A 26,162-nucleotide genomic window follows, 5' to 3' on the forward strand; every position below is an offset into this window, starting at 1 on the left:
TCTGCATCCTGCTCTTCATTTCCTGGCTCCTGTCTAAATGCTCCTGTGATGTTACAAGTGCTGACATGTACTAACAGATTGGGGATGCCTCCCGCACTCAGTTCTCGTTTGTTCCGAGTTAGCTCATCTCGCCCAGGGTGTAAAGTGTTACCGTGACTCTTGGTGCCCTGAATTGGGGAGGGAAATTAAGTCATGTTTCTATTCCTGACGGTGATAATTGTTCAGAAATTTTCATGAGTGATGCTTGGGCTAGTCTGAGCTGCACTGCTCGCTCCAGTAAATGAAATACTTGCTGACATGCATTCTTTAGGAGACTGTGCTAATGCCTGCAGAACTTTATGATAACATGAAGATCACAACATGAATCAGTTGTGTTTTTTTTTAATTCCCCTTCAATTCCCACCTAGTAAGAATGTTTTTGACCTTGTGCTTGGCTAGGAATAGTTTCAATTCAAATAGTTTGAGGAAAAAATGCTGAATATTTGTGGACAGTAGGGACTTTGGGTGATCCAAAATGAGTTGATTCTTTAATCATCTTGCAAGCACTTTAATTATGTGGCATCAGATTTCTCATCCCATAACCATTGTCCATGTTTGCAGTTTGTTCATATGTTTGCTGACTCCATTGAATACGACATGGAAATCACCTTGCGTTCAATTATGTGAGATTAAATCCAAGTGTTAACTATCCCAGAGCTCAGATGAGAATTTCCAGTAATTTAGCATTGTTAGGTATAATTTAGTTTGTTTTATTAATAACTTGTGCAGATTTCTGCAATTTTTATCCAGTTCAAAGAACCAGAATGTAACATTCTTTTCTGAAATTGTCAAAACAAAATGTGCAAGAAATGCTACTAATTTTAATCTATCGAATGTTGAAAGGCCTTGATAGAGTGGATGTGGAGAGGATGTTTCCTTTGGTGGGAGAGTCTTGGATCAAAGGATACAGCCTCAGGATGGAGGGGTGTCCTTCTGGAACAGAGATGAGGAGGAAATTCCTTGGCCAGAACGGTGACTCTGTGGAGTTCCTTGCCGCAGGAGGCTGTGGAGGCCAAGTCATTGCGCATATTTAAGGCGAAGGTTGATGGACTCTTGATTGGTCAGAGCATGAAGGGATACAGAGGGAAGGCAGGAGACTGGGGCTGAGAGGGAAATGGATGAGACGCAATGGGACAAATGGCCTAATTGTGCTGCTATATCTTGCTCTTATCGTCTTACTTTGATTGAATTGCGCTTAAATCCTCATGGGTGCATTTGGTTGTAAAGTTGGTTGGTACACAATCTTTTTTTATTTCCAAAGCAACAGTAAGGTTTCTTTGAAATTTTTACCATTGGCTCTATCCACTTGAGAGAGGAAACAGACCAAACTGGTTTAACGTTCCATGTGGAGGCTGGCTTCACTCTCAGTATTCCCATCTGTGTCCGCCTGTTTAGTGCAGCAGTCTTTCCTACCAAGAGAGTTGTGACTCGCAGTAAAGTGGAATTTCTTCAGCCTTCTACTGCTATTCAAAGGTCTAATTTACTGTCAGAGAAATGTTTACTATATACATCCTGAAATCCTCTTTCTTCGCAAACATCCATAAAAACAGAGGAGCGCCCCAATAAATGAACAACAGTTAAACGCAAGAACCCCACCAAGTCCCCCCCCAGCTCCCCTCCTTCCCGCACGTAAGCAGCAGCAAGCAACACTCCCCCCCACCTTAATATTTAAAGATATTAAAAATGGAAATGGAGTTGCTTCTGAAGATGTAAGCAAAGTTGCTGTTTAGCGCCATCTTAACTTCACTACGCCTTCCAAAAGTGTACTTGATATTCAATCTTGACATTCTAGAGAACTCTAAACATTTTATTAAAGTTGCCATGCTTTTGGCTGAAACAAAATTCACATTTGTAACAAAAATACGCATGGGAAATTAATACTTTAATCTCCCTAATTGAATTCATTAATTTTGATTTCAAAATTGAGGGTGTGCATGTAATATTTCTTTGAGGATTGTAATAGAGCCTTTCTAAATTGAACAAGATATTAGAGATATGGATGAAAGTAATGCTTCCTTAACTAATCAGAGCTGAAATTCTTTGCAGTATTTTGTTAGAATGATTATTTGAAAGTATCCAGTCTTTAGTAACACAAGAAGAAACCCAATTTATAAGTGCCACTTTGATCAGATTTGAGATTTTCTAGAAATAGCCCATTGCTGTGTGATGTGGAAGTAAGTTTAAGTCTGTTTTCAATTATAATTGCTTCCAATGTTGTTTGCCTTGTATATCAGAAGAAGGTATTGGCAATTCAGATTGGTTATTATACACTAAGAAATCTGGCATGTCCCAATTTTTGACACCCTTCAAAAAGCATCCTACCCAGATGCATCACAGCTTAGCATGGAAATTCCTCTGCCTAAGAATGCAGGAAACCACAAGGTTGTGGACTTCACAGAAACCCTCTCTCCTCCACGGACTCCTGTCTACACTTCTCGCTACCTTGGTACATCCTAGACACACTCTGTCCTTCCTCCACCTATCAGGCATAAGACCCTAAGATATAGAAGCAGAAGTAGGCCATTCAGCCCATTGAGTCTGCTCTGCCATTCAATCATCGGCTGATCCAATTCTTCCAGTCATCCCCACTCCCCTGTTTTCACCCTATACCCTTTGATGTCCTGGCCAATCAAGAACATATCTATTTCTGCTTTAAGTATAAGACCAGAAAATAGAAAAGGTCTGAAAGCACCAAGCTCAAGGGCAGCTTCTGTGTTGCTGTAATATGACCATTGAAAGGCCCCCTAATACAAGATGGACGCTTATCTTCATATTCTAACTTGTTATGACCTCGCACCTTGTTGTCCACCTTCATTCTTCTTTCCCTAAACTGTGACATTATTCTGCACTCTGTTATTGTTTTCCTTTGTAGTATCTCAATACACGGTTTGAATTAATCTATAGAAATGGTATGCAAGATGATTTTCTTTTTCTTCCTCAGTATGTGTGACAGTTTATCAATTTACCAATTTTAATTCTCTTCCACTTAATAAAACTTTCCTTAATTTTCCATATAAATTATTAAAAATTTATGTAGATGGGTAGGTGTAACAATTTTTTTTCAGTCATGTGTCTAAATGTCAATGATATAAAATGCTTATTTTAGATATAGCTCTGTCAGCCTTTGAGGTGCTACTTTTTAAAATTTCATAATGCGCAAAAATACTATCAGGTTAAATTGTATTGTTTTTCTGTTATCTTCTAAGACTGGTAAAGTTTTAAATGGTGGTATGTACTTAATTAAATTAATTGAGTATCTTATTTTCCCTCCTTTTCACTTATCACTTCACACAAAGTAATTGAAAGCACAAAAAAATCATTGAGAAATGTGCTTGATGGGGCTTGCAGCTTAAATTTGTATTTTTCTTGTTTTTTTTCCCCAGCATTTGTAAAGCTACCTCCTGAGAAATTTACACCAAGAAAACAAAATGAAAGTGGTCAAGATCTTCCTACTAAACCGAAAAAACTACAGTTAAATTCTGCAGAGGAGTTGTATGCAGAAATTAGAGATAAAAATTTCAATGCAGTTGGCTCAGTCCTTAGCAAAAAGGCAAAGATCATCTCTGCTGCATTTGAGGTAATGCATCTGGTATTACCAGGTATTTACAGCCCCATAGTCGTACAGGTTGAGTACCCTTTATCTGAAATGAATGGGGCTGGAGGCTTTTCCAAATCTCAGATGTTCTCAGATTTTGGAATATAGAATGAGATAGCTTGACACCACTATCATTTCTGATTCTGAATTTATGTGCTACAGTTAAGCAGTCTTGGTCTTGCATTTCATCATGTGTATACTGATGCAGTTTCACGCGTTTGATTTTCATCAGTGATCTTGGTAAACTAATCAATGAAATATTATAAAGCAGTACACACAAAATGCTGGAGGAACTCAGCAGGTCAGGCAGCATGTATAGAAATGAGTAAACAGTCGACGTTTCAGGCCGAGACCCTTCTTCGGGTCTGCAAAGGAAGGGGGAAGATGCCAGAATAAAAAGGTGGGGGGAGGGGAAGGAAGCGGTTGGGTAGGAAAGGTAAAGGGTTGGAGAGGAAGGAATCTGATGGGAGAGGAAAGTGGACCATAGGAGAAAGAGGAGAGGACCTAGGGTGATGTGATGGGCAGGTGAGAAGAGGCCAGAGAGGGGAATAGAAGGTGGGGGTGGGGGGGGATTTTTTTTTTAAACTGGAAGGAGAAGTTGATATTTGTACCATCAGGTTGGAGGCTACCCAAATGGACTATGAGGTGTTGCTCCTCCACTCTGAGGGTGGCCTCATCTTGACACAAGAGGAGGCCATGGACTGGCATGTCAAAATAGGAATGGGAATTGGAATTAAAACATGTGGCCACTTGGAAGGTCCGCTTTCAGCAGATGGAGCGGAGGTGCTCAATGAAGCGGTCCCAACTTGTGACAGGTCTCAATAGTGTAAAGGAGGCAGCATCTGGAGCACTGGTCACAATAGACAACCCCAGCAGGTTCGCAGGTGAAATGTTGCCTCACCTGGAAGGTCTGTTTGGGGTCCTGAATGGGGGTGAGGGAGGAGGTGTAGGGGCAGGTGTAGCACTTGTTCCGCTTGCAGGGATAAATGCCTGGAGGGAGAATGGACAGGGGGATCACAGACAGAGCAATCCCTGTGGAAAGTGGAGAGAGTGGTGGGGGGGGGGGGAAGAAATATATGGTGTTAGGATCCATTTGGAGATGTTGGAAGTTGTGGTTAATTGTGTGTGGAGACTCCTGGGGTGGTAAGTAAGGACAAGAGGTACTCTATCACTGTTAAAGGTGACGGAAAGATGGGGTGAGTGCAGGATGTTCGGGAAATGGAGGAGATCCGGGTAAGGGCAGCATCAATAGTGGAGGAATGGAAACATTATTCTTTGAAGAAGATCATCTTTGATGTTCTGGAAAGGAAAGTCACATCTTGGGAATAGATGCAGCAGAGATGAAGGAACTGAGAAAGGGGACTAGTGTTTTTTTTTAACAGGAGTCTGGGTGGGAAGAGCTATAGTCAAGATAACCATAGGAATTGGTAGGTTTTCTCTGCTGCTTTGTGATCAACAGGTGCATTATCACCACAAATCTTTAAAAATTTAATGTTGTGCCTTTTATATTTCTGCAATCAGCCTATTAAATATTCACAATTACCTTCAATTTTCAGTTCACGGTGATAGATCTTTGCTTTTTTTATGACCAGCATACCTTAAGGCATATGTTTACCCCGACACTGAATCCACTCTTTCAATACACGATCGAAATCTTCATTGTTTGCTTTATGCAGTGTTTTTCTATTTTTGTTAACTTTTCAATACATGTGGGGTTACCTCTCAGAACTGTGTGGTGTGCAGAGACCTGTGATTCACCTGGGAGCCTTCACTGAGCCTTGTGGTCGTGTATGATGTCCTGTCAGCACTCAAAATACTCTCGGACTTCAGAGGGTTTTGGATAAGGAGCACTCAACCTGTACTAATTATTCCTGATACATGTAGTAGGTAAAGTGTATTAGTCGTGTGAAAGAAAAGTTTCTAACAGTAGCTTCTATGGACACTACTTGTGCTGTATTTTCCAGTAATTTAACAATAATTCCAGTTGTAGTTCAAGAATTTTGTTTGATTGTGAAGGAAGAGATTTTATTTCCTTGTGTGCAAGGGAAGAGACAATATAAAGATTAGCTTTTTGTCACCTGTACATTGAAACAACATGCAACGAAATACAACAAACAAGAAAAAGCCTGCAGATGCTGCAAATCCAAAGACAGACAGACAGATGGAGGAACTCAGCAGGTCAGGCGGCATCCATGGAAACGAGTCGTATAACATTTGTGTCAATGACCAGCACACTCCGAGAATGTGCTGGGGGCATCCTACAAGTGTCACCATACTTCTGGCACGTCCACAACGCACTAACCCTAATCTGTAAATCTTTGAAATGTGGGAGGAAACCCACATGATCATGGGGACTACGTACAAAACTCCTTACAGTGATGGGGAGTGAACCTTAATTTCTCCTGCTATAAAGCGTTGTGCTAACCACCATGCAACCTTGCTGCCTACTTGACTGCATGTCTTGTAGTTGAAACGTACTTCTCCATGATTTCTATCAGCGTTCAAATTGTCTCATTTGCCAATAAATAGGAGATATATTAAGTATCACTTACATATTTTCCATTGTGCACCATTATAACATGACGGTGGTATGAGGAAGTGAAGAAAAATTGTATTTCTAACATTGGGGGTTTGGCATCCTCAATTCCAAAGGTTCATTAGCACTTCTCTTGTTCAGACATGCCCAGTGGCTGCAGTATTCTAACAGGAAAACACCCTGCTACATGTGTATTACTTGAAGTGAAGAACCTTTGTCTTCATTTTATCTTCCTTCTACAATCCTTCACTCCTGACTGCTCAGTTGTAGTAAAGTTATGCTTGATATGTTTTGTTAAATATGTCAAGGTGCTCATACAACAAGGAATTTTAGTTTGGAAATTTAATTTTTTTTAAAATGCCATGGGCCCCTACCATTAACCAAGGGGTCAGTGGTTCCCCAAGATGGGAACTCCTGTTTTAGATAAATGTCCTCCAAATTGACTCAATTAATTTGTTGAAAATACTAGAAATTTGCCAAATTAGGATGTAATTAATACAAAATGTATAAATTTGCATAACCTATCTGTTCATTGGAAACTACAGTCATTGAGTGCTAAAGTTGAGTTCATGTTTGACAAAAGCCTTTAATCCTAGAACAGGATCTTTTGGTGGGATGTAATTCCATTCTGGAATTCTGTGGTACTATTTTCTGGCCACATGAATTTCACTTCTGCGCATATTGTTGAAAGAGGGTGGGAGGAGGAGCTCTTGTTGGGGTTCCTGTAGACAGGTTCTGTACACTGCTTGTCACTTTAGGAGAAGTCTGAATGTATATTTATTGTGAATGACATTTTAGTGTGAGGAGAATTATAAGATCATGGTCTCTTTTGGGGGAAGGGCTTTGCTATTGCTTGTGTGGTGGGAGTTGATGCTTTTGCTGGGTCAAGTGTGTGGGAGGGGGCTTTGGGGTCTTAATGTTTTATGTCATTCCATCGTTTGGGTTTTTTCTATTTTGTGGATGTCTGCAAAGAGCAAGGATTTCAGGTTATCTGCTGTATGCAGTACATTATTAAATTAACCCATATGTTCTTGAATATTTAAAATAGTTTTATTTGAAATAGTTGATTTAAACGTGCTATTATAACAAAAACTGCTTCTTGCAGGGAAGGCATAACGCAAAGACGGTGGGTGAAATCAAACAATTTGTCTCGCAACTTCCACACATGCAGGCAGCAAGAACCTCTCTCGCTAATCATACATCTATTGCTGAACTCATCAAAGACATTACAGGTAAACTTTTTACAAATGGGATGATGTACTTCTCCCATTCTCAGTTTGAATAGAGTAAGTTTTAGAGCAAAATCATGCAGATTAGAGGTACAATATTCATTTGTTATATTTAGTAATCTAGCAATCAGAACTATTGATCTGGGCTCCAATCCTACCAGGAAATTTTCAGTGCTAGAATTTATGGATTATACACTCAGTGGACACTTTAAATACAGGAGTGGAACCCAGGGAGGTTGTCTGCTGCTGTAGCCCATCCACTTCAAGGTTTGACGTGTTGTGCATTTAGAGATGCTCTTCTGCACATCACTGTTGTAATGTGTGGTTACTGGCATCTTTCTGTCAGATTAAACCAGTCTGGCCATTCTCTTCTGCCCTCCTCTCATTAACAAGGTGTGTTTTCACCCTCAGAACTGCCGTTCACTGGAAGTTTTTTGTTATTCTTACCTTTTTCTGTAATCCATAGATCATTGCACGTGGAAATCACAGGAGATCAGCAGTTTCTGAAATACTCAAACCACCTTGCCTGGCACCAACAACCATTCCACGGTCAAAGTCACTTGAATCACATTACTTTCCCATTCTGATGTTGCTCTGAACAACTGAATCTCTTGACCATGCCTGCGTGCTTTTATACATTGAGTTGCTGCCACACGATTGGCTGATTAGATATTTGCATTACCGTGCAGGTAGACAGATGTACCTAATAATGAAGTGGCTGCCGAGTGTATCAGTAATAACGGTCGTGGAATTAAAGTCGGGGTTGGGTTATAGGAAACTTCCTGACTGACAGTTGTCTCCATTCTATTGCCTATGTTACTCCACACCAATAGCAGCATAGTTGGCTCTTTGAAATGCTCTGTTAAAACTGTTAGTACTCCCTGATTTGGCAGTTTGCTTCCTTGCTACTAAGGGCAATTACCGATAACCAGTACATGTAGCCCTAATGGCAGAAATACATCTCATGAATGATTTTGATTTTTCAGTTCTGATCAAGTTATCAAAATTTTTAAATTGGTCTTATTGTAAAGAAAGCCTCTAATGCCTGTTTTTCTTTTAGCGTCTGACACCTTTTTTGACAATCTGACCGTGGAACAAGAGTTCATGTCTGGGATTGACACGGATAAGGTAGTAACAGTATGTCCTTTATAAATGTCTTAATACCATAACTTTAAAGTAACTGTGTAACCTGGTTAATACAAATAGAAAATTGTCAAACACTCAAAACAGGCAGTATCTTTGAGCTGAAACATCTGAGTTTCTCTTTCCACAGATGCCGCCTGCTCTGCTATGCTATTTTCTGTTTCTATTTTAGATTCCCAACATTTACAGTTTTTTTAAGTATGAAGAGCTTAAAATGAATGATGTTCTGGAATACTGATAATGGAATTGTACAAAGGGCATTCTGAGTTGCACACGGTGATGGGCCAAGTGTTGACCTCCCCAAACAGTCCTCCCAGATGACACAACACTTCCCCTGCAATTGTATTGGGGTTGTCTACTGTATCTGGCACTCCAGATGCGGCCTCCACATTAGTGTGACCTGATGTAAATTGGGGGACCGTTTTGTTAAGAGCCTGAGCTCCATCTGCAGAAAGTATTCCCTTGTGACCAACCATTTCCAGTCCTATCCCCATTCTGACATGTCGGTCTATGGCCGCCTCTTTTGCCATGAGGCTACTCTCAGGTTTGAGGAGCAACATCTCAATTTCCATCGAGGTAGCCTTCAATCTGATGGCATGAATATTTGCGTTCTCCAACTTCTAGTAATTTTCTCCCTCACACTTCTCCCCCCTCCTTGCTTCCCTCGTCATTTTCCCCACTCTGACCTCATGCCTCTTCTCACCAGTCAATTACATGCCCCTTCTTTGTTCCCTTTCTCCCGTAGTCCACTCTCCTCTGTCAGATTCATCCTTGTCCAACCCTTTGGTTTTCCCACTTGCTGCCTCCCAGCTTCTTCATCTTCTCTCCCCCCCCCCCCCCCCCCCAGCTACACAGCTGGCTTCACCCATCACCTTTGAGGCTGCCGTCCTCTTCCCCACCATCCTATTCTAGCCACCTTCCTTTTCAGTCCTGATGAAGAGTCTCGGCCTGAAATGTCGACTGTTTATTTATTTCCATAGACGCTGCCTGACCTGCTGAGTTCCTCGCACATTTTGTGTGTGTGTTGGTTTGTATAATTTGGACTGTGACTGTAGGATAATGTGCGGCTCTTCAGTTCTGAAATGAATTTTGTTTTATAGGCTGGTACAGTCGACCTTCACTAATCCGACTACCTGTAATCTGGTTCCTTCGATAATCCAGCACTGATTATGCTTAATGTGATCCTTCTGTAATTCAGCATTTTCACTAATCCAGCACTCCTCAGGTCCCAGTGGTGCCGGATGAGTGAAGGTCGACCTGTATCTAATAGTGACTTTCTTTAAATGGAGCAGCCTAGAGTTCAAATTGCTACCTCTACCTGCAGGTCAACAACTATATTGAAGAAGCTATTGCACAAAAGGAAAAGTTGACAAAGGTTCTGCGACTTGTTTGTATGCAGTCTGTGTGCAACAATGGCCTGAAGCCAAAGGTACTAGACCACTACAAGAGAGAAATTTTGCAGGTTAGACAAATTAATACATTTCTTTCTACAAGTTATCAGCAGTTTATTTGAAAAACGTACAGAATAACGATCAGAAAGACACTTACAATAACTTAAATGAATTGCTGTTTCCTTTTAAGGCACATTGACTCATGTTGAATTAATTTATTAGAGTTGAAAGTTCAGGTTGTCAAAATGTAGGTTTTGAATTGCCATAGTTTGGATAAAAATTATACGGTATAAGACCATAAGAAATGGGAGCAGAATTACGCTATTTGGCCCATCAAGTCCACTCTGCCAATTCATCAGGGCTGATCCATATTCCCTCTCAGCCCCAATCTACTGCCTTTTTCCCCATAGCCCTTCGTGTTCTGACTAATCAAAAATCTATCAACCTCTGCCTTAAGTATATCTAATGTCTTGGCCTCCACAGCTGCCTGAATGCCACAGATTCACCACTATCTTTAAGTTACTAAATTTGATAAATTTAACTTTTACACCAAGCTACAGCATAAGTTAACCCATGCATTTTAATTTGGAAAGATCTCCCATTCTTCAAGCACCTCTCAGCATATCCTTTGCCTTACTATTGACATTGATCCAGGGGCCAACTTTGAGTGAAGACTTAATGATATCTGATGAATCTGAAGAGATATCGGCTTGGTGAAGCTAAAACATAGAAGCAAGAGTGTAAATTTGAAGTGGGACTGCTTTCCTAAACCACATTGGTCCTTTTCTAGTGCGGAGTACAAGTACATCATTTTTGTGTCACAAGCAGATTTCAACGGAACCATTTTTTTCACAATTTGCTTCAGTTTCCCTTTAACACCCTTTTTGTGCCAATATTTAGAGGTGATCGTGAGTTTACAGTTTATGTGAAAGACTATGTGGTGAAGGTTACTGGAATCAATTGAAATCTGTAATACCAACCCTCGCCATACCTGTACTTCCTCCTGATTGATGACAGGATGCTTCCTTTCCTTTGCACGAACTCTTGCTTGCCAGCATTGAGGGAGATTTGCAGTACGGGAGGCAACAAAGGATAGTGCACTGGCTTTTCAGAAACTTTTCCCAGCACCCTTCTGAGTTTCAAGTTGAGAATGACATTCGTCATTTTACGGTGCCGGTTCAGCCCTGGTTTATGGCCTGTGTTTGTGTATCAGAGGGAGATGTATAACATGGAAACAGGTCACTTTGGCTGAACGTTTCCATGCTGTCCAGGTAGTCTGTCCAAGCCAGTTCCGTTGGCCTGCATTTGCCCCATATCCTTCCAAACCTCTTCTGCTGATGAGCCTGTCAAAATGTCTTGCACATCTTAATTCTGCCCACCTGTACAGCTTCCTCTGTCAGCTTGTTTCATTTACTACCACCCTCTGTGTAGGGAGAAAAAGTTCCTCTTGTGTCCCTTCCACTCTCGGCTTACGTGTATGTCCCATTCTCTTAGACTCTATCCTAGGGGGAAAAGGGCAGTGGACATCTTCCTTATCTACCCCCTCATGATTCTGTGTAACTCCATAAGCTCACTTGTCTGCTTCCTGCACTCTGGGGGAGGACGGGTTAGAGAGAGGTCCCTGTCTTTCCTTAATTCAAGCCTGTCAGTCCTGTTAAAAGATCTCTGGAATCATTTCTGCACACTAATTGCATCCTTCCTATAGCTGGGCAACCAGAACTCTGCACACAGCTCCCAAGTGTGGCCTCACCAACAACAGTTGCACCATGATTTCCCAACTCCTGTATTCTATCTATCTAGGCTGTGTAATGATCTTGTGTTTACAAGCTGATCACAAAATCTCAAGAAAATGTTTTATTGCCACCCTGAAGAAAATGTTTTCAGGTGGGCTAATCAATTGATATTTTGCTTCAATTTTCCTTTCAATAATGTGTGGAAGACTGGTTTGCCTTTTAAGATGATGGTGGATATTTCTTCTGGTTGGTGTTGTACTTATAAGTAATTTTTTTGTAATGGAGCAAATGGTGTAGGATTGTGAGCCAGAGCACATCTGTGGCACAAACCTTTGCAGGGGGACTCTGCTGCTATTAAATGACTGACAGATAGATGTTAAGATCTGAACTTGTATTTTAAGGGGCTTGTACAGGACTGGATTTAAACAAGGGTTTATTTTTCATAACTAATATATTTCAGACTTATGGTTACAAACACATTTTAACTCTGAATAATCTAGAGAAGGCTGGATTATTAAAACCTCAGACAAGCACAAGAAATAATTATCCAACAATAAGGAAAACTCTGCGCCTTTGGATGGATGATATCAACGAACAGGTTTGTTGGTTCAAAGATCTTAATTTCTGATGTCATTTTAATAGGTTTAAAACCATGAACATTGACATTTTTGTGGAAAGTATTTTCAGAATTAAAAAATAACTTCATTTTAACACAATGTAAAAATGTTACAGATTTTTAATTTTCACATTCTAAAATGGTTTTGGTCTTCCAAGTCTCAAAATCAGATGGTTAATTCCATTCAGTTAGAAGTTGCCTAATACATCCCTGAAGATCTGGGGAAAAGACACACTTTCAACTGAGGCTTGACACACAACAGTAGAACATTCTTTAGGAATTCAGTCATTGCAACAATGAAAGGATTGTTATTTTTCGCCAAGAAAATGTCTCACTAATCTGCTTGGTATCCCAACTGAAGCATTCAGTGGTTACTTGTTTTGGTGTTAATAAAGAGATCTGTATAACCCCTCATTCATTTGAAGATATAGAATGCATAGATTTTCAATTAAAAATTTCTAGCAGTAGATCAGATGGAAGAGGTGAATTGTAACATTGTTTTCTATTATGTCTCTCTCTGCACTAGATGTCTTTTGCTTGTTCACCAATTAGACTTGTTAAAATGTAAGTGAAGGTTGTTGGTATTTGCCTGGAGGTGACTGGTATAAAATTGCCATATGTTAACAGGTAGCCTAGTCACATTTAATGCTGGTCATGCTTGAGGTAGATACAGAAACAAAGGCATTGATCTGGAGCGTATAGCAAGGTTTAAGAGGTAGGTATCCAGGGTATCTAGAGAAGGAAGGTGTGCAAGCTTCTGACCATAATTGATGGTCTATAGTGACTGTAATTTTATTTTGATGTCTTCAATCATATCTCTTGGGTGTGAAGTAGCTTAAGGCCAGTTAAGGAGAATGGTTCCGGGCTAGGCGACCGAAATGTATCGTGGTGTTAGGATCTGGGTCCTAGATAGAGGCACTACCTGGTGCTTGGACAATTTAAACACCGGCACAGATAGTCTGGAAGCCCAAGTGTCGGGAACAGGGGCAAAAGTCGGACTGATTTTGCTCACTCTTCATTCCTTTCACCGTGGCACCGAGTCTGTGAACTGATCTGGCTGCTCAGCATACTTTCCCCCCTACTCTGAGCTGGAACCAAGTCCTGGGCTTAGCCCAGCTGCTCCGGGAGTGAATCTGGTTCAGAATGCTGTTGGCTTGCTTCTATTATTTGCATAATTTGTTTTTTTTTCTCTTTGTGCAGTGGTTTTTGGTCTGTCTTTTTAAAAATTGGGTTATTTGGGTTTCTTGCATTGTAGCTGCCTGTAAGCAGACAAATCTCAAGGTGTACAATTTGTACATTCTTTGATAATGTGCTTTGAATCCTTAAACATGGGTGTGATCAATAGATCAGAATTGGAGGTGTGCAGAGATTAGAAACCAGTCTACTGTTCTCTGTAGAAATGATGGATGCTGTTGGTATGGGAATGCAGTAGCTGTAACCCAGTGGAGTGGAACATCACTTTAGGTCTCTCACTAACAAGAGAACATCTGCAGATGCTGGAAATCCAGGTGACTGTCTCACTTCTATGGAAAAGGGTACAGTTGACGTTTTGGGCTGAGACCCTTTATGGAGGAAAAAACATGAGTCAGTAAGAAGATGGGGTAGAGGAGGAGGAAACACAAGGAGATGGGTGAAACTGGCAGGGGTGAATTAAAGAGCGAAGAAGTTGATTGGCAAGAGGTACGGGGCTAGAGAAAGGGGAATCTACAGGAGGCCATGTAAGAAAGAAAAGGGGGGAGGAGCACTAGAGGGAGGTGATGGGCAGGTAAGGAGATGAGGTGAGAAGAGGAATGGGATTGATGAGGGAGGGTGGTGGGGCTTCTGTCCTCTCCTGTCAGATTTCCCCACCCTCTTCTCTAGCCCCGTATCTCTTTCACCAGTCAACTTCCCGGCTCTTTACTTCACTGCCCCCCCCCCCCATCCCCAATTTCACCTCTTGCCTTGTGTTTCTTCCTCTCCTCCTCTCCCACCCCCCACCTTCTTACTCTAACCTTTTTTTTCCCCTCCGGTTCTGATTGGAAGGGTCTTGGCCCAAAACGTCGACTGTACTTTTCTCCATAGATGCTGGCTGGCCTGCTGAGTTCCTCCTGCGTTTTGTGTGTTGCTTTGGTCTCTCACTTCCCACTATTGGCTAACTGATTGAGCAAACACTAGTTCAGATTTGATTAGCATCATTTAATTTACCAAAATAGTTGCATCGGGTCCAAGTTCTCAACCAGTGGAATATCAAGTGTATTTTCAAAACTGATTTTGATTGCTTCAATAAGTAATTAAAAGATTTTTATTTTTCTCTAATTACAGAATCCCAATGATATCTCATATGTGTACAGTGGTTATGCTCCTCTGAGTGTTCGATTAACGCAGGTGCTGGCTCGTCCAGGCTGGCGTAGCATAGAGGAGGTATTAAAAATGTTGCCAGGACCTCATTTTGAAGAGCGACAACAACTGCCTTCTGGATTACATAAAAAACGTAAGCATTTGAGAAAGGCTTCTTCATCATAGAACTAGATTAACAAAATTGTGGTTAACCATCTTGTGTGGATGTTTTTTGCTTTTCCACTACACCGTACGGTACCATAGGGTTAGCCTACTGCTTTACAGTGCCAGTGACCTGGGTTCAATTCCTGCAGTTTGTACACTCACCCCCCCCCTCCCCCCGGCACATGACCGCATGGGTTTCCTCCAAGTGCTCCAGTTTCCTCCATGTTCCAAAGACCTGTGGGTTAGTAGGTTAATTGCTTAGTTGGCTATAGGTGGATAGCATGGGTTCATTGGGCTGGAAGGGCCCATTACCATGCTATATCTCTAAATAAAAAAAAAAAAAAAAAAAATGGCATCAATGGTAAAGAAAAACCAGGCCATTTAGCAGTTTAATTTCTTGCACTGCAATTAACAAGTTTTTTTTTTAAATTAATACAACTAATTTCAAAAGGAACAGAAATCTCCTTGCACCAAAGTTGTTCATTTGTTTTTGTGCAGAAAGCAGTCTTCTAGAACAGCGGAGTCATTTCTCGTGCTTCCATTTCACTTCCTGTGCCAAATATTGTTGTAGGAACCAAACAAATTCATTGCAGCAGTATTCGCTGTCGTCTTAAAGTATGTAATAAAAGGAAGAAATTCACTAACATATTTTGCCACATGCCACTTATTCCCATTGAAGTTATCCTATGCTGTTTCAAGTACATTTTTGGATGGTGGGAAGAGATATTGAAAATTATCTGGAATTGCAGAAGTAGACAAAAAGCCATTTAGTAAGCTCGGAACTTAAAATCTGTCTTTTTCTCTCTTGCTTTGTAGGCCAGCAGGGAGAGAACAGAGTCACTTTGGTGTTCTTTCTTGGAGGTGTGACGTACGCTGAAATTGCTGCACTTAGATTCTTGTCCCAGATGGAAGAAGGAGGGACAGAATACGTTATCGCCACCACAAAGTTGATAAATGGAACCACCTGGATTACATCTATGACGGACAAATTGAAGGCATCTCTATTCTGAAAGGACAATGCCTTGGACACTTTTAATCCGGATAAACTTGTTTGGTCCTGATGAAATGGTGATTGATCCCAGTTGCATTTGGGAATGTGATTTATTTCAACCGAGAGGACGGAAATGAGCAAAGTCAGTCATGCAGCAGGTTTCTTTTAGTCTGCATCACTTCTTGTGAGTGCTTAGCTAGTTGGATGTGGGATTTTGTGTTGACTGCAATATACCATAAGGAGCTGGCTCTTGGAAAATGGTATAAAAATTGCCATTAACCTACTTCTTGGTGTAGGTTCATGCTGCCGGTAGAAATTCGAAGCACTAATGCTCATACGATGCATGGTATCATATTGGAGATGTACATGTACTCATGATTTGCTTTTGTAACTCTTCAGCCTGGGTAATGTGTTGTATTTTAACATTGTAAGGAATTTTGCATAATATCCTATATACAGTATGTTAAATGACTATTTGTATTTTGTCCTTTCTTGTATATAAATCTCCACAATGTCACAAAACTACTTTCTTCTGCTGTTGCACTGAGTTCTTGGTAACAGAAGTGCTATTTGCAAAGGTGTGGAGGAAATGTGCATAGTTCCCATATATGCCCAATATGAATTTGTGACAGTGTTTTCTTGTAAAAAGCTTTAAAGTTTTCATTTTATTCTGGTTGAATTTAATCTTGCCTCCTTTTGTGCTTCCTCCAAGCAAGAGTTCAGAAGCTTCTTATCCCCGTAGTTAAACTCCTTAAGTATTTAAAAATACATACTACAGAGGTATCTTGGGCCAGTTACATGCTCATCACAGTGCCGACCCAGATAATCCAAGTTTCCTGTGTTTGACCCATATCCCTGGTGACAAAATTAATCACCCAGATCATGAATGTAATGTGAAAATAACCCTGCAGCGTACCACTAGTCACCGGTAGCCAATCAGAAACAGCCCCCTTTATTCCTATTCTTTGCCTTCTGCTGATCAGCCAATCTCTCATCCATGCTGGTATCTTTCCTGTAATACCATGTGCTCAGTTTCAAGTCAGAGTTCATGAGTGTGTTTTAGGACATGAGAAGGTAACACTGGAACTGCAGCCAATGCACCCAGTAGTTGCAGTGTGCACCATCTGCACAACCCACTGCCTGGATTACTCTGCCCTCTACCAGCAAGCAGGACCAGAGCAGTAAGCACAGTGGAACACGACCTCTCATGTTTCCTGATTTGAAAATGTCACCAATCCTCCTTCATAACTGGGTCAAAATCTGCCCAACCAGCTCTCTGGAAGTTCCTTTGGCAGAAGGCCTACAGCCATTGAAGAAGACAGGTGCTCCAGGGCAAAAGGTGGTGGGCAGCAGCTACTGGCCTTGCCAGCACTGTCTAGGCCAGGGGTGGCCAACCTTTTACATTCCATGCAACAATTTTTTCACTCGAGTTCAGGTGTGCCATACAACTCTTTTACCCCCATTCAGTTCTTGTAAAAATATGTTAATGTAGAATGTGTGTGTGTCACATCTGAACTCATGCGTGAAAAAATTGACGCATGGAATGTAAAAGGTTGGCCACCCCTGGTCGAGGCCCTAGGGCAGTAATAAATGTTTTTTAGTCATTACTGCAGTGGAAGTGAATAGGTTAATCCTATCCCATTCAGTTACACGTTCACATACTGTACATGCAGCATTATCAATGAAGTTCAGTAGAATATCCTACACATGCTACCATCCTGGTGTACCTCAATAGTGAACATAACCATTACCGTCTTAGGTTGCTGTTTTTGCCATATTTTACATTTTAATATTTGTAAATCTCCAGCCTAAGCCTGTAACTCTGATCTTTAATCCCTGGATATCTCGTATTTCAAAGCTTCGTGCTCTTCCTGAAAATAGTAACCAGTCTGGAATGATGCATTATCAATCGACCAACCTTAGTTACCCAGGAGAATCTCATCTCTGGCATTTCAGTTAAAATTTTCATTTTAACTAACCATATTTATTAACACAGTCTTGCAATGTCATGGTTGGATTTTAATATTTAACCTCCTAACTTGCTCCATTATAGTAAGAAACCGTTATAGATTAATCTAAGCTAATCAAGCCACAATCATGAAGGGTTATGTCAACTATCACCTATTCCTAAAAAACATTGTAAGTGCTTAATAGGAGATGATTTACCAACAACAGAATTAAAACAGACAAGCCTGCAATGTTCAAAGTAAAACTTATCAGAGATTATACAGCCCAGAGATTCTTTTTCTACAGGCATACTTAGCAAATCTATAGAACAGCATCTGTAAACATCAGGAACTGTTAACTGTTGCAAATGCTGATGTAAATAAATAGCAATAAATAACGAACATGAAATAACAATGTCAGAATCCTCCAATGAGTGTTCCAGAGCCTGATGGTTGAGGGGTGGTAACTGTTCTTGAACCTGGTAGTGCAAGTCCTGAAGCACTTGTACCTTCTACCTGATGGCAGCAGTGAGAAAAGAGCATGGCCTTGGGTGGTGAGGATCTTTGATGGTGGATGCTGCTTTTCTACAGCAATGTTTCATGTAGATGTGCTCAAAGGTTGGGAGGGTACTGGACCAAATCCGCTACCTTGTAGGATTTTCTGCTCAAAGGGATTAGTGTTCTCATAGCAGACTGTAATGCAGCCAGTCAGTACACTTTCCACCACACGTCCACAGAAGTTTGCCAAGGTTTTCAGTGACGTGCTGAGCCACTGCAGACCCCTGAGGAAGTAGAGGCACTGTCGTGCTTTCTTCGAAAAAAATATTTATGTGATGGGTCCAGGACAGGTCCTCTGAGATAGTGACACCCAGGAATTTAAAGTTACTGACTCTCTCCATCTCTGATCCTCCAATGATTACTGGCTCATGGACCTTTGGTTCCTGTCTCCTGAAGTCTACAAGCAGTTTCTTGGTCTTATTGAGTGAGAGCTTGTTGTTATTACACCACTCAGCCAAGTTTTCAATCTCCCTCCTATATGCTGATTCATCACCACCTTTGATACAGCCCACAACAGTGGTGTCGTCAGCAAACTTGTATATGGTGTCAGAGCTGTACTTGGCCACACAGTCCCAGGTGTAAAGCGAGTAGAGCAGGGGGCTAAGCACACATCCCTGCAGTGCTCCTGTGCTGATGGAGATCGTGGAGGAGATGTTTTCACATTTTTGCTAATCCGAACTGACTGGGGTCTACAAGTGAGGAAATCCAGGATCCAATTGCACAAGGGGGTATTGAGGCCCACCCAGGTCTTGCAGTTTACGGATTAATTTTGAGAGGATGATGGTATTGAATGCTGAGTTGTAATTGATAAAGAGCATGCTGATGTGTGCATCTTTGCTGTCCAGATGCTCCAGGGTTGTGTGAGCAGCCAACGAGATGGCATCTGTTGTAGACCTGTTGATTCGTAGGCAAACTGAAGTGGATCCAAGTCACTAGTCAGACAGTTTCAACACCAGCCTCTCAAAACACTTCATCACTGTGGATGTAAGTGCCACTGGGTGATAGTCATTTAGACAGATTACCATGCTCTTCTTGGGCACCGGTACGATTGAAACCTGCTTGAAGCAGATGGGTTCCACACACTGCCAGAGTGAGAGGTTGCAGATATCTGTGAATACACCAGCCAGTTGGTCGGCACAGGTCTTCAGTACTTGGCCAAGTACTCCCTCCGCAACGAGATGCTTTCCCTGCCTTCACTCTCTCTTGCACATCATCTTCAGATACTGAGACCAAAGGTTCATCAGGAGACATAGGGAAGAACCATCATGCACCCCCGTTCTGGTGATCAGAGTGAGCATAGAAGGCATTGAGCTCATCTGGAAGTGAAACTCTGCTGTCCCCTATGTCACAAGGTTTAGCTTTGTAGGAGGTTATGGCATTCAAACCCTATCACAGCTGTCAAGCATCCCCCACTGATTCCAGTCTAGTCCAGAATCTCCACTTTCTTGAGATGTTCTGGCTTGTCAGTAATAAGAATAATAATATTCATTTGTGGTATGGTTTACCTTTTCATAGAATTTCCTAGATAACTTGTATCTTTTCTTCAAATAATAAACTAATATGCAACACCATTTAAAAATCATGCTTAGTTAGTATCTCTGCTGATGCCCTTGATTATTTTATTCCCTGCTTTAAAATTGTTGTTTAACACTGCAACACTAAAGTTGGCTGCATTTGGGGATTTTATTGCACCACAAAGTATGTAATTGAGACCACGAGATGATTAAGAATACTATTAGGAAGGAAATTGGAGGCAAAGGGAAAGTAAGAGCTGGATCTGGCAGATAAATTCAAAGAAAAGCTCAGGAGGTTCTTTAGCTACCTCTGGAGTAAAAGGGTTGCTAAGGAGAGAGGAGGTGCCCTTTTGAGATCAGCAGGGCTGCCTATACCTTGAGCCATAGGAGATGGGTAGGATTTTTAATGAATATCTCTCCCGTGTTTACTGAGGAGAAAATCATGTTTGCTCAAAAAGATAAGGAAGCTAGTGGAGATGCTTAAGAGGACATTCATGTTTGCAAGGAGGAGCTGTTTACAGTCTTACAGTACACTAATAAATCCTCAGGGCTTCCTTACACTTTGTAGGAGGCTAGGGAGGTAGTTGAGGAGACCCTTGCAGAGATATTTACTTCACCACTCACAACTGGTGAAGTTCACAAAGACTGAGAGGTGACTAATATTGTTCTGTTTTTAACAAAAGGGCACAGGTAAAGGCAGGGAATTGCAGGCTGGCCAGCTGCCTTCAGTAGTGGGGAATTTACTGGAGGGAATTCTGAGGGATCTACCAGTATCTGTATAGGCAAGGTCTGATTATAAGAAGTCTGCATGGTCTTATGTATGTTTAAGTTATTTTTCAAAGAGGTAACCAAAAAAGGGTAGACAAGGATAGGGTGTTGTCTATTTGGACTTGCAGCTAGTCCTTTGACAAAATCTCACGTGATAGGCTGGTCTGGAAAGTTAGGTTGCGTGGAATCCAGAAGAGATGATCTTAGGGAAATATTCAAAACTGATAGGCATAGATAAGGAGGATGGTAAAAGTCATTTCCTCAGGGTAGACGAGACCAAAGCTAAATTTAAGGTGAGAGGGGGAAGATCTAAAAGACCCAAGGGGCAACTTCTTCACACAGAGGGTGGCGAGTATATGGAATGAGCTGCCAGAAGGAGATTTTGAGGCAGGTACAGTGGTTTCATTTGAGAAGCACCTGGACAGGTACAGGGAGGGATGGGGATTGCAGGACATGGGTCAAACACAGGAAACTGGAATTATCTAGGTTGGCACTCTGGTTAGCATAGTCCCATTGGCCCTAGATGCCTCTATATATGCCCTATTGCTCTATGACTTTGTATCAACAATTATAATAGTTACATCTTGTAATAGTTGCATTTAAATGTACAATATAAAATATCCTAAAAAAATTCCACAGAAATGATTATGAAACAAAATCTACCAATGACTGACTTCTGGAAATCAGAAAGACAACCAAAAGCTTGGACAGAGAGGGATTGTCTTGGAAGAGATAAACTTCTGGGAAGAGAATTTGGAGCTTGGGGGAAAAAATTAATTTCCAGTGGTGGGGGGATTAAGGTTTGAGATGTACAGGAGGAGTGCAGAGATCAGACAGCCTAGAGAGATTCGACACAAAGATACTGTATAAATAAATTTGGATACGGGCAATGAAGTTTTGGTTGGGTGCACACTTAGTAGGTGTAAGATGGACTGCAGTCCCAAGGATCTCTGCATAATGGAGACTTAAAATAATTGAGTTGGGTGAAGATTTTAACAGCATATGAGTTGAGACTGTTGTTGTTAATGTTGCATTGTTGGTGATGGAGAGGATATGTAATCAGAAGGGAACAATCACAGTGGATCTAATTCAAGGAAAGAGAGAGAACTACAAGTCAGATGGCTCATTCACAATGGTTGGAGAAAATGCTGGAATCCGTTATTGAGACAATTTAAATGCTGGTCCAGATAGACTGAATAGCCCAAGTGTGGGGACTGGAGGCGAGGGTCAAGCTGATTTCACATGCTTTCCCATGATGTTCAATCCTGCCCACCTCTGTGAGTTTTGCCCCACTATTACGATGAACTGAGATCGAGGCTTGGGACTACTACAGCTTCTCCAGGGAGTGGATCTAAGGACTCAATCTGGTTCGGAATGTTGTTGTTTACTTCTATTGTTTGCGCAATGCGTGTGTGTGTGTGTGTGTGTGTGTGTGTGTGTGTGTGTGTGTGTGTTCTTTTTCACTCTTTCTCAGCACAGTCGTTATAGGTTTTCTTTTTTTAATTGGGTTCTTTGGGTTTCTTGCTTTGTGGCTGCCTGTAAGCGGATGAATCTCAAGGTTGTATAATTTATACATTCTTTGATAATAGATGTACTTTGAATATTTGAGGAAATGGTGACACAAGAGAGTTTGCACGTGTTGGAAATTTGGAGCAACACATTCAAAATGCTGGAGGTTCTCAGCAGGTCAGGCAGCACCTATGGCGTGAAATGAACAGTGGAAGTCTCTGGCTGAGACCCTTTATCAGGACTGGAAAGAAAGAGGGCAGATGCCAGAGTAAAAGGGGCATGAGCTGATGTGTGAGGAGTGAGTCCAGGTGAGATGGGGAAGTGGGAATGATGTGAGAAGCTGGAAGGTGCTAGGTGCAACAGGCGAAGGTCTGAAGAAGATGGAATGTGATCAGAAACGACAATAGACTATAAAAGGAACGGAGCTTCATTTTATGTGTTCCTTCATCCCCATTATTATATGACAAAAGACTATAAAGAGGGAGGGAGGGGGAAGGAAGGGTAATGGAGCCAGAGAAATAAGGGAACTGTTGGCGACAGGACCATGTTTTGTACCATAAATATTATCCATTATATACTCATTATCTTACGTGAACATTGCTAAGAGTTCAAATTGCATTTAGACGCTAAATGATATGAGATATCGGAGAAATTGTCTCATATGTTGGGAAGATGCCAAAGCGAACAAGTCGCCCATTTCACCACCCCACCCCCACACAAACATAAATAATAGAGCAGATTTACTCGTCTATATTAAGGTTTGTATACTGAATACATATTTTGATAATAAATGTACTTTGAAGATGACGGGGGAACAATGGGGGTCGGTGTCTGTAATACAAATAGGTAATCGCACTCAGAACTGCTGCAATTCTGAAGTAAGCGGGATGAGAAGACATTAAACTATGGCAAGCCCTCGGTGAAATCTGGTGGAACGGCGCAAAATTTGGGTGATTTCAGTGGTAATTAATCTGTTCCGTTATCTGGGACAATTCCGTAAAGCGCACTTTCTTTCTGCCTTTTTATCCCATAAAAGAAAGAATGACTTGTTTTTACTAAACAGCAAGAGAGCAGTGAGCCTCGAGTGGACTTTGTCTCCAGAGTAGCAATTACTGCTAATAGCTTTCCTGATCAGCTCGTTAATGGCCTGTTTGCTCTGAAGACAGCAGAGGACGAGGCAATGATTTGATAGCAGGAAATCCTGATTGGATTAGAGGCCCATTTGCTCCTGGTTGGTGGGGGATAATGTGCCTGTTGCCAGAGCAGTTTGATCCAGGATTGATGAAATCGCAATTCGTGCCTGACTACTGTGTTGGCTTGATTTTTTTTCCTTTGCTCTCAAGTTCTCTCTTGTACACAGATAACCGAGAGCTTCCGTGCCACGTAGACTGGTAATTGGCCATCAATGAAAAGACGTTAATTGCCTTGGTTAATAGTGAATCCGGTATTCAAACGATATCGCTGTTTGAGAGTAAATCAGTAATGTGTTCTACAGTAAAATAAAACGACGTGTGCCGATTTGGGAATTTAGTGTAAGCAATTGCGAAAAATATCATTTGAGAGAATACTACATTCTGTTCATGCTGTAACATCGTTTTACTAACTAAACTCGTTTGATCCTGGTGTCCACTTTGCACTTGGAACCAGTGTCATGTCCTGGGCGGGTGTCTGTGGGGAGCTCTGCGCCCTTTGCACGCTACAAATAAATGATTTAGTTCAATGTAACACTAATCCCTTTTGTCAATACAACAACAATCATTTCCAACTTTGTCTTCGTCTCTGGGCACAATTTCCCATTTCACCTGAGATATTGCGGGAGTTTTCTGTTTTATTTTCCCCTCCCCCTTTTTTTTTAATTGACTTGAGCTGGGGGGGGCGGATCTTTCTGATAAATCGACACCTGCACTGGAGAATAATTCGAGAGTGGTGGTTTACGCGACCTATTCTGGCTGTATTTCGTGGTTTTCAGACAGAATGCAATCTTTGTTCCGTGCAGTTACTTCGAAGCCTCGGCCACACCTATTCCCGCAGCTTTGCACAACAAGACTGCGAGTACGAGGCCTCGTCATTTGACTGGCAACTATTAGTTTTCGGAGCCAGATACACTTATTTGTTACATTGAACAGACGATACTGCGCTTAGTTTGACCTTTCCGTTTGGGGGTAAAATAACACAACTTCCTCAGGAGGCGCTGAGAAAGGTAAGGACTTCCAAGCATTTGTTTACACGACAATTTATAAAGTTCTTCATTTACTTGGCAGTGATTTAGAAGGTGTAGCAGAAAATGATAAATCCGTGCATTCACGTGGACTTCATTTAATTCATTAAAAATTTCATGGGCAACAACCAGGGCCTGAATAAATTACTCAGTAACCAGGAGTCTGGTTCGCACCGGAGAAAGGTAACGTGGTAGGCGAGGGAGAAAAGTATCTATAGGCCAAACTATCGTGGCCATTTCAACCTTATCAAAACTCGGCAACGTCGGGGACAAATTACAGCTGAGACGAAGTAAATCGAGTGGTTTGGCGCCATGATATTGATGGGAAACTTAACTTAACCAAACCCTTTTTTTAAACCAACACCTGGTAGTTAGTAAAAAATACACTGTCAAACAGCTAACAGATGTTAACCTTTACTCCTCCAGAAAATTACAATTGTTACAATCACTCACAGGGAATGCTTTTTTTTAAAAGTAAGGTGTTTTATTTGAAAGCCGTCTTTCTAAATGGTAATGGAATTCTCATTTTACCTTGATTTCAATTTCTCTGATCGTTTGTGAATTGCAAGACGGTAATGTGTATTGATATCGTCTCCGTGTCCCATCCAAGAAACTACAGTGTATCTTCCAAATGCAGTGACCAAAGCCGATTTAAATTAGACCGCTGCTCCCCTCAATTTCTAGCCCTGGTTCGGCCGCTTTGCACTTTATTTGTAAAGCCCGAGACTAAAACACGGACCCGAGTTGAAAGCTAACGTGAAGGTAACCTCCACGGTATCAAATGATTATGGTAAAACATCCCGCACCATTTAGAGACAATCTTAATATACATCTGCGAAAGAAGGAATCGCATGCCGTTTCAGTGCCATTAAACTAAAGTCAGTTTGAATATGACTGGGGAGATCTCCTTAAAGTACCATGTGATTTTCTACTTTTTAAAAAAAACCTAGAGATTTGAGGTTTTGTTTTAAATGAGATCAGCTTCTGTTTCCTTCTGTCGTAACATATAATATGTAATGGACAGGTTATTTCACCTCGCATTATGCTTTGGGTTGTTTCCGTACAGCGGGGTGGCCGACTGAAGGTGGGAGAAACGAATACTGGACCCTCTTTACCTCCAGTAACCCACATCTCGAGATCTACGTCCAGCCATGGCTGGCAGAAGGCGGCGGGTAGAGCCGTTCGCTGTCCACTACCTGCGAGTGCTGAAAGAGCTTCTCACTTTCATCCTCTTCAGTTACACGGTTTTACTGGGAGCGTTGGTGGTAGCTGGATGGACAACTTACCTGCTTGTGGTTAAGTAACCTGCATGTCGTCCATAAGAGAGAACCAGTGTTTGGAATGAGCTGTATGCAAACCTTTGTAACAAATGATAAACTCCGTATAATGCCCATGAAATAGAAGATGTGTTTGCAGTGTCCCCAGCTCACGTAATACAGCCAGGAATAAAATTGTGCGTGTATGTAATTATCCACATGGCATATTTATTCAAGTTGATCTTAATTTTTGCTACTGTATCCAGTATTGTAACCATATTCACGTGAAATATGTAACACTGAATAAAAAAAATCGCCAAAGTAAACACACGGCTCTCCGATATGATGTTTACTTGTAAAGATAAGTGCACATTAAGAAAAAGAAGGCAGCTGGGTTCAGTGTCCAAGCTACACATTTTAACATGGGAAATATGAACATTAAATTCTCAAGTATAAACAACAAGTATAGGCCAAAGCCCAAAACATCAAGGAAAGGTAATGAATAAAGTGGATTCTGGAAACAAGTTTAACGCACAAGCGACAGCTGTACTGTAAGAGTCTAATTACTTAAAATAACAAATTCCACGATAATTATTGAAAATTCGTTTGATATATTTTAACAATTCTCTCAACATTCGT

At 41.2% G+C, this 26,162-nt stretch overlaps 1 protein-coding gene across 1 annotated transcript in view; it reads left to right on the forward strand.

Annotated features, from left to right (window-relative positions):
- Positions 1-18,098, forward strand: part of vps33a (VPS33A core subunit of CORVET and HOPS complexes) — a 29,594-nt gene extending 11,496 nt beyond the window's left edge. The window contains exons 7-13 of the mRNA XM_072247602.1: positions 3,423-3,616; positions 7,276-7,402; positions 8,460-8,527; positions 9,867-10,004; positions 12,127-12,264; positions 14,584-14,752; positions 15,580-18,098. Of these exons, the coding sequence (XP_072103703.1) occupies positions 3,423-3,616; positions 7,276-7,402; positions 8,460-8,527; positions 9,867-10,004; positions 12,127-12,264; positions 14,584-14,752; positions 15,580-15,773 (1,028 nt within the window). The 3' untranslated portion in view covers positions 15,774-18,098. The remainder of the gene's footprint in view (positions 1-3,422; positions 3,617-7,275; positions 7,403-8,459; positions 8,528-9,866; positions 10,005-12,126; positions 12,265-14,583; positions 14,753-15,579) is intronic.
- Positions 18,099-26,162: the final 8,064 nt, after the last annotated feature.

The sequence above is a fragment of the Mobula birostris genome, chromosome 31, assembly GCF_030028105.1.
Source record: "Mobula birostris isolate sMobBir1 chromosome 31, sMobBir1.hap1, whole genome shotgun sequence".
Lineage (NCBI taxonomy): Eukaryota > Metazoa > Chordata > Chondrichthyes > Myliobatiformes > Myliobatidae > Mobula > Mobula birostris.